Source organism: Eupeodes corollae, chromosome 3 (genome assembly GCF_945859685.1).
Source record: "Eupeodes corollae chromosome 3, idEupCoro1.1, whole genome shotgun sequence".
Classification (NCBI taxonomy): Eukaryota; Metazoa; Arthropoda; class Insecta; order Diptera; family Syrphidae; genus Eupeodes; species Eupeodes corollae.
The window spans coordinates 8,559,990-8,569,682 of record NC_079149.1 but is presented as its reverse complement, the minus strand read 5'-3'; the positions used below and the strand labels follow the sequence as shown (position 1 = coordinate 8,569,682).

At 34.2% G+C, this 9,693-nt stretch overlaps 1 protein-coding gene across 1 annotated transcript; it reads left to right on the top strand.

Moving 5' to 3' along the window:
* Nucleotides 1-3,454: 3,454 nt before the first annotated feature.
* LOC129950471 (UDP-glycosyltransferase UGT5-like) lies at nt 3,455-5,201 on the top strand. Its single transcript, XM_056062410.1, has 3 exons — nt 3,455-4,183; nt 4,242-4,410; nt 4,469-5,201. Exons 1-3 carry the CDS (start codon nt 3,507-3,509, stop codon nt 5,192-5,194), a joined length of 1,572 nt encoding a protein of 523 aa, XP_055918385.1. The 5' UTR covers nt 3,455-3,506; the 3' UTR covers nt 5,195-5,201.
* The last annotated feature ends 4,492 nt before the right edge of the window (nt 5,202-9,693 follow it).

Sequence of the window (9,693 nt, the reverse complement as noted above, 5' to 3'; positions counted from 1 at the left end):
CGATTTTTGGCCCGGGTCCAACTCACGTTCAATTTCCGTCCACTTCGGATTGGGTGTGAACGTAATAAAATAAATTTGGAGTTCCATAATTTTGAACGTACGACACATGGCATCTTGAGTGTATTCGTGCATGTGGCGTGGGTTTCCGATATGAGATGGTGGGATAGTTATCAGGCGTCCAATTTTCTGAAAATTACCATCTGAATGAAAAGCATAATGCAAGTGTTTATAGTCCTGGAATCGTAGCGTTGCCTGATTGAATCGGATTTTGACAGCGAATTGCTGGAATACCCGACGGGATTTCAGAATGGCATTCTCGACATGTTTACGAATCATCATACGATGCGCATAATAATTCATTGCGCTCAGATTTTTGTTCGTCAATACGCCTAAAAGTGCAAAATTAAATAGATTGATTGTTAATGGAAACCAATAATAGTTGACTAAAAAAGGTTAACAAAAGTAAGCTTAAGCTTGGAATATAGGGCCCTTGGAACGTCAAAAACTTTAAAAATGTTCAATTCCACAAAGCTTTCTATGGGAAGCTAAACGAAGTTCACCGCTTTTCTGTTGAAATTTGTACAGAAGTTTGTCTGCTATAAACCTCACGGAGCCCGAAACCTTTTCAACGAATACAAAACCGTTTAAATCGGTTCGTGTGTTCTGGAGTTATAGCGTCAAAAAGAATCCCAACAAATTTTTATATTATAGATAATTAAAAAACTTAGTCGATCTGTTCTCTACTCAATTATTGACTTTTTTTGGGAATTAATCACTAAATTACCATAGCCTGATAAAAAGAATCCAAAAATGTGAAGCCACGCGAAAGATGGGGCCAGTTAAGAGGAGCTATAAATTGTTAGTGCGCTGTACCACAAGTTCCGTCGATGTGTTTAGTTTTGATATATTTTTTCAAACAAAAAATCAATCAGCCCAGCTTAATATCTCGCCGTTTACCTTAACGGCCGCTCCTTCCTCATTTCAAAAGAAACAAGAACTGACCATGCCACCAGCAGCGTGTAAGGCTTATAAAACACCCAAAGTTTATTTTAATAGATGCAATGTTGATTCTTTAATTACTTGAGGATTGACACCCCCCCCCCCCCCACGAACGCATTTTTTTCTTGTTGTCGAAGTCATTTAATCGCTATTAAGATTTATTATGTTGACTTGAAAATTGTCAAAGTGCTCTATGAACAGATTTAATTTTTTTTTATAAAAGATGTCTACGATTTAAAAACGGTGATCTGGTGTTGAGCGATTCAAGATGAATTGCCAAACTTACTGAAGAACAGAAATATCAACACAGATTTGGCGCTTTTCTTTTTTAGTTCAGAGCTAAGCACTGAGCAGAGTCTGAGCGAACAGAGTAGAGTAGAGTTCTGAGCAGATTATGTTCAGATCTCTCAGATTTAATTATGAAACAACTTAAGCACTAAACTGTCATGATTTGAAATGTCAAATGTCAGACTGTCAAACGTAAATATTTGTTAATCAAAAAAAGTAAAAAATTGGTCTCTAGACATCTGTTTGAAAGCGTTCAAAATTCTCTTTGATCAAATTAATTAAAAAAACAGCCATAGTGTTTATCCATTTGACGCCTGAAATAAATTTGATTCAAAAAAATGCTATATGCAATTAGTTTCTTCTAAATTATCTTTCCTTCTGCGCTAGAGCGACCACCCTCTACCGCCATTTTTATTGTTTTGACAATGTTTTTTTTTTTTAATTTTCCGCCTTTCAAATATCAAATTGTGTTCCGCATTTTACTCCGTTTACTCTGTTATTTTATTCTGAGCCCACAGAGCGTGCTCTCAACATGTTCAGAACTAAAAAAGAAACACAAATTTGAAGCTCTGAACGATCAGAGCTCAAAAAGAAACACAATTATTTTTTTTGTCAGTTCGAGTTGCTCTGAACTAAAAAAGAAAAACGCCGCGCGACATTTCTCATGCAATACAAAAACAACAACCAAAAAGTTTAAGAGAAAAAACGCCCATTTATTAATTAATCTTCAAACTTCATGGCGAATAATTTTAATCAACCTATATTTAAGGGTTTACCAATTTATTAATTAGGAATTTGCAAAACATTTAGCAATTTACTATCTGAATCCAATATTTTAAACTTTACTTTTTGTTTTCCTAACTAGTCAATTGCTAAATGGCTTTCATTAAGAAACGAGCATCAAAACACGTCTAAAAAGTGACAGTTCGTGAAAATAAACATGGCAAATACCGACGCTTGAACAGACCTAATAATTGAGGTTCCCAACTGTTGATACTTGTCAAAGGTTATTTTAATTTAACTAAAGTAAATTGTTAAGAGGCAGTAAGATGTAAAAATCGTTTAAAATTAGGTAAATAATCTTTTAAGCTTAGTAAATTCCTAAAAATGGTTTTAAAATTTTACTAAATCATTTAAAATTTTACGCTCCTATCTTTTGAAAAATCCTTACAAAAAATATAAAACATAGAAAATATAGTGAAATTTGCAATTGATGATTGACTCGTGTGTTTCAACCCAATTCTCGGTATTTTCTCATAAACCATGACCAGAAAGATTAAAAGTCACTTAAAACGTGAATTAACTGACTTCTTATCTTTATATATATTTGTATTGGATGCATTAAAATTTTTGAATTTAAGTAAATATGACTAGGCATTAAAAATTGTATACAAACAAAAAAATCCATAGGAATAAAACAAACATTTTTTGGTAGACGAAGTAAATAAACAGTGTTGCCGAAAGAGCTATCTTATAGCAGTTAAAGTGGAGTAACTAAAAAATATGTATTGTGTTTTACAATACCTGGTTTCTTTTAAATATCTCGCTATTCAAGCGGTCAAATTTTTACATTTTACAATAAAAACTGTGTCATTACAAAAAAATAGAATGATACTCGCTTTAACAAATCATTTAAATAGTTTAAAATCATTAAAAAAACGGTGAAAGCCGATATAATGTGAATTAAAACTTTACACTGAAAAATAAATTGTATGCTAATTCTTAAAAATCAATTTGGTTGAATGTCGTCCTTCTTGTAATAAATATTGTTAAAAAATGTTATTGGTACAGTTCAAAAGTAGAAGGGAAACCAAAGTATCGAAAATACTATAGTACTTTCATAGTAGTACTTTCAACAACGCTGAACTTATATTACTTAATTTCGATTTACCCATTAAAAGATAAAGAAAAATATAAACAATAAACAATTAAAACAGTAAGCATAAACAAAGAGAGAGTTATTGAATGAAATACCTATTCTTATTCTTATCAGTCGAAACTGTGAAAGACAGACATTTACTCTTATGGGAGAAAGAATAAGGAAATAGATAATCTTACTACGATAACATTTCTTTAAAAAATATTATTTAAAATTTATTATCAACTTATTAAGTCCGATAAGATAATTAATATTTCTCATGAAATATTTTCTCAATCACTGATTTTTGCCAAAGTTTTCAGTAGTTATTGTTCGAAAGTCTAGTCAACACTGCCTCATAATGGCAGCGTTAATAAAATTAACCAAACTCCTGATACTTTCAATAATTTACCTAAGTTCAACAACTTTCGCATCGAATATTCTTTGCCTCTTCACCAGCACTGGTCAATCGCATCTTATAATTCATATGGCTATTGCCAGGACGCTGGCCGATAGAGGTCATAATGTCACGGTTGTGACAACTTTACCACTCAAAGACTTAAATCCAAAATACAATCATATCTACCTGCCCCCTGAGGAGGATGACATTTCCAACTATCGGAAGATGTTGAGTACCGTTGCAACAGGCACCAATTGGTGGCAATCAACTAAGTTACTATTTATGGCCAATGTCGAACGAGTTCGGATGCAGGATGGAGCGATTAGAAATCCCCGTTTTCAAGAACTTCTAAACAATCCAGGGAATCATTTTGATCTATTGATTTTAGGAATAGTGTTTAATAACTATCAAATTGGAGTAGCAGCACATTTCAAGTGCCCCATAATCCTAAGCTGGATAAATCAACCACCAAGGAGTTTGTTAGCTTACGTTGGAAGTCCCTGGTCAGTATCGAGTGTTGGCCTCTTTGGCTCTTCGAATATGTTGAATTTCAAAGACAGGCTTAAGAATTTTTTAAATGCTGGCTTAATTATGGCGATCGAAGAGTTTTCCGAATACAAAATGGCGCAATATTATGAGTGAGCCTTAAAAGAAGTGAAATTCCTACGTTTTGTAACTGATAAATTTGTGTTTCAGAGATCACTTCTCTGCGGAGCGGTATCCCTCGTTTGACGATATGAACAAGAACATATCCCTTGTGTTTGGGGCAAGTCACTTCAGTGAGGGTCGAATACGCCCCTTAACTCCAGGTTTTGTAGAAATAGGAGGAATTCAGGTCAAAGAAGCGCCAGAAACACTTCCAAAGGTAAGTCTTCTTTAATTCAATTTGATTGTGAGAGTAATATTTGTGTGGTTTTTTTCAGGACATAGAAGAATTTCTCAAAACTGCCAAAGATGGTTTTATCCTCTTCAGTCTCGGCACTAACATCAAGAGCAAGGATATCTCAGCGAATGCCACTACAGCAATGTTCAAAGTTCTATCACAATCCAAGTACAAAATTATTTGGAAATGGGATAGTGCCGATCTACCTGGAGAATCACCCAATATCATGTTCAAAAAATGGCTTCCTCAAGATGACCTGCTCGCTCATCCAAAATTGAAGCTTTTCATCACCCATGGGGGAAAAGGCAGCTTAGTGGAAGCTCAATACCATGGCGTTCCGATGCTTACCATTCCAATGTATGGAGATCAACCAGCAAATGCTCAGGAAATGGCTGGTATGGGCTATGGCTTGATTGTCAATCATCGAAATGTTACCGAGCAAAGTTTTCGAAGGGATTTCTATGAGGTTCTTGAAAATCCGGTCTATTTAGGAGCGATTTCGAGCTTTTCGAAAATCTACAGAGATCGTCCACTAACTCCGAGACAAAGTGTTATCTATTGGACGGAGTATGTTATACGACATCATGGGGCAAAGCACATGCAGAGTCCGGCAGTCCATATGAATCTGTGGCAGAAGAACAGTCTTGATGTTATAGCATTTTTGGTAACAGTTTTGTATCTAGGTTACTGGATCCTTAGAAGGGTAATTACTATGTTCTACAAGCTGCTTATGTCGCTAAAAGAAAGGAAATTAAAGTCTGAATAGAAAAGTACCAATGGCATTTTTATTGTTTAATACAATTCATAGTCTCCATGGCAATTGCCCTTTATCAAAGAGCAGCTGCAATAATATTCCAGAATCACAAGGATCCAAACTCACCCTTCAAGCTGCATCTTAAATTTCCTGCGACAGAACTTTTTCCGCATATCATCACTCGAGAGTCGAAACAAACTTTGGTGATTGTGCGTTTAAATCTGTTTGCTTGCCTCCTCATATAAACCTGCAGAAGGCAATCAGCTGTCGTGCTTCCGTCACCTTTTCATATGCCTTATAAACTCTTCCAAAACAACTGACGTATACGAAGAGAACTGCTGGGGAGGTCGGTAAAGTGGTGCAGTGTGGTGGACTCCTCCTTTTTTCATCCAAACGTTATATAATATGAAAAATAAAATCTTCTGAACCGTGAAAAACTCGACTTGATTGACTGCTACCATCAAAGGAAACAGTTGTTGCGAAAATACTGTTTCCTCGCTATATTTTCATCGAATGCTTGTGGATGCGAATGATGCGGATGATGATGACGATGACGATGGGGGCTTTCCTGCTGTGAGGAACTTCAGGGAGAATTGGCTCAAAAAAGGCGGCTAGACTGTGGCAATAATATAGTATATAGGCTATGGCAAGAGTACGAGAAGTTTTAAGCCCCATCACGCTGCTTCTGCTTCTTCTGCTGCTGCTCCATGGTGCTCTCTCGTGTGTCAAACAATTGCGAGTGTAGCGTAGGAGGACGCCAATGAACTTTTGCTGAATCGACTTTTCAATATCATCAAACAGCCAGCGCCAGCGTGTGCTGTGCTTGGCATTTGTATCCTTTCTTAGCTATTTGCTGTATCCTTTGTCAAGCTGTGCGACATAGAACGTACAAAGTATTTAGTGTATATACGTACCAAAAAGAATGTGAGGTGATTCTGGTGGGAAACTTTAGAAAAGATCCAGAACTCTAGAGTTAAGGAAAGGTACACTAAAATTTTTAATTTTTCTATACCCAACTTTATTTCTTTGGTCGAAAGAAGATTGGGAAAGGGGGTTGTGGTTGGTATGGCCTTTTGCACAGAACTTCTTCTGAGTTCAACTTCATCATAGTAGTTTGTGGTTTTTTAATAAATTGTTGTTTTTTTTGTGCTTCTTCTATAATTCTGCACTTTGTGTTGAGTTCACAGTTTTCTTTCAATTGGATGGTCCTTTTGAACCATATACCATAAAGTCTTGGTCCTTTTTGCGTTGCTTGCCGATGGTTGGTAAAAAGAACCTAACAGTTGGTTGCACAATAATTCTGGTCCTGGTTCCTTCTTCTGTTGATGGTTAACCACAAAGTGAGGTCAGCATTTTTTTTTTTCAAATTTATTTTAACTAAGAAAATTCCTTATATTTCTTGTGGGACAAAATAATTTTATTTAATAGAATTAAGCTTATTTTGTATAAAATATTAAAAAGAATTATGTGAATTAGGCATACTTTTGTGAATCGTATAACTCAAACATACCTACCCAATTTTGGATGTGGTGACAAGTGCAAACCTAAGGAGCCTTAATTGGAGCAAAGAGAAATTCTAATACTTTATTTGGTTGGATTTGGATAGATTTTTTAATTGACACAACAGCTTGCAGAAAGCCAAAACCTGAAATAACCTACAAATCCTACAACCATTTTTGGGAGGGTGTAAATTATTACGAGAATAAAAGGAAACTACAAATTATGTCAAAACCGACTGAATTATTGGAAAAAACCTTTTTCAAGGATGGAATTACTTTTGGAAATATTTCAGACAATTTACTAAATTGAAATTTGTAGGCATTTAAAGTTTCCAAATATTCTTACACAAAAATTGAAAATTTGTACATTTACTGACGTTTCTAAGATCTAAATACTTACTTATTAGAAATATGTAAATAGGCGTGTACGTTCGTTCTTACCTCCGTGCATTCGGGTTACCTGTTTTTGCTGGTCATATTTAGTATAAATAATGATATGATGGGCTTTAAATACATAACAGGCCATTATTAAAGCGATTTAAAAAAAAAAACAGAAACATTTCGTTGAAGACATTAATTTTTGACTCGAAAGTTACTGACCGATTCCGTCGGTTTGTATGTCTCTCCTCGCCCCTTCACTGATACCCATACAAATTTGTTGGTCAAAAATGGAATGTTTTTAAAAATGACAACATTGATTTTTCTAAAATTTAAACAAAATATTGTTATGACTTTGTTTAAAGTCTGTTTCGTTCTGTGTTCTCATAACTCTTAAGAAGAAACACATTCAGATTTTTGTTGTTTTTATGGGTTTTCGTGTTTCGTAAGAAAAGTTGTCAATTGATCTTTCTAAAAAATTAACTAAAAGCTAGAACCAATATTAAGCTTATGATTTCAATATCTATCTTTTTTCTCGAAATTGTTGGCCAGTTTTTTTTTGGCAGCATTTTTTTAATGTTTCTATTTCTTATTGAATAAAGTAAACGACTGACTCCCACGCACTTGCAATTTTTTTTGACAGGAGGAAATCTTCAAAAGACACTTTACTGTATTCGACACCAAGTAGTGTGGGACTCTTAACCACTAAAACTACCTCTTCATCTGGACCAATCTTGAAGGATCGACTTCCGATTTTTCTTTCTTAACTTTTTGCAATCACTTTGGTTGAAGTTTAAACTTTCTATAATTTCCCATGATTTTTTAGAAAATAAGCTTGTTTCTTCTTAATCTCCTAACATGGTTTCCTATATTCAAGACGGACTCCATTTCAGAATTAGTATGACTTTGCAGTGTCTGGTTGTTCGATATAGAGTATTTTTAACAACTTCTGTAACCATTGAAAGCCTTCATAAAACTCCAATATATAATAAATGCATGCCTTAAGCATCGGTATGTCCCGCACTATTGGAAAATTGCTGAAGTAATTTTCATACCAAAGCAAGGTAACCACTAACAGAAATGACGGCTTACAAACCAATATCGCTAATACCAATTATGGCAAAAGTTTTTGAAAAATTGCTTCTGAGAAGACTTAGCAAAATCGAAGAAGAAAGAAGGTTAATCCCAAACCATCAGTTTGACTTTAGAAATAAACATTCCACGATAGACCAAGTCCATAGAATATTGGATGTAATAGAAAAAGCATTAGAAGAAAAACAAGTATGTTCAGCTATTTTCTTAGATGTTGTTCAAGCTTTTGACAAGATTTGGCATGAGGGACTTGAGTACAAACTGCAAAGGGATCCCAGGCAGTACTTTGAAATATTAAAATCGTAAATCTCAGACCGATTGTTTAGAGTAAGATACGATCAAGAATACTCGGAATTGAAGAAAATAGAATCCGGTGTACCACACGAAAGTGCCCTAGGTCCTACGCTGTATTTACTCTGCACAAAGGATATTCCAGTTGGTAATCACACCACAATGGCTACTTTTGCAGATGATAGCGCAATTTTGGTACCCGACAAATGTGTCTCTTTAAGCAGCAGTAAAACTACAAAATGCTGTCGACACAGTGAGAGTTTGGACCGAAAAATGGCGTATCAAACTCAATGAAACAAAATCTTCACATATAAACTTTACAAATAAAAAGATAAACAATATTCCAATATTTATTAATAATCAAGCTGTACCTTACGCCAATACGGCCAAATACCTTGGAATGACTTTTTATGCAAAGCTAAAGTGGTAAAATGTACCTGAAAAAAAATATTGAAAATATAGTTTTGGTAAATAGTTTTTAAACGAAACATTTTTTCTGCCAATATCTTAAATTTTTACAAATTGCATGAGTGAAATCAATTTTAGGTATATCAAAAACCGAACATCAATTTTAACCAAATTTGCATACTATTTTTTGTAGATTTTATATTTTTATGAAAAAACGAACTGTTGGATTTATATAAAAACTAGTGAATATCGAAAATAATATATTCTGCGAAATAAAACAAGTTTGAAGACAATATTTTTAATTTTTAAAAGCTTTTTGAGTCGAAAGTACATTTTACCAAGTTTTTTTATTGTTTTTTTTTAGGTTTTTATTTTTTCCTAAAAAAATTACTAAATTCTTTTAAAAGAATATCCAATATCTCAAAGTTTTGAGAAATGTTAGTCGAAATCAATTTTTACCAACTTTTATTAATTTTTTTTTAGGTTTCTATTTTTGTAAAAGAAAATCTGTCAATTCGGTTTTTCTAAACAAATTAAGATGAGATTATGGTTTAAATTATCGTTTAACTACACAAGCAATTGGCAAATATTGGCGATATTGTAAGTCCTGTGCAACATCGTTTCACTGAAAATATTGCTGCTGTAATTCTTCGTCGTTCTCAGGAATTAGGACTGGTTTGCGTCACATTATGGCTTATTTTCATTTGGATTTGCACCTATGTATGTATATAATGTCCAGCTCACAAAACAACTCAAGCCAGGTGACCATTCACAACGTCGTATATACGTCGAATGGATACTTCAACAACAGGTGGTGGACGGCGACGAAGCACATATCTCACT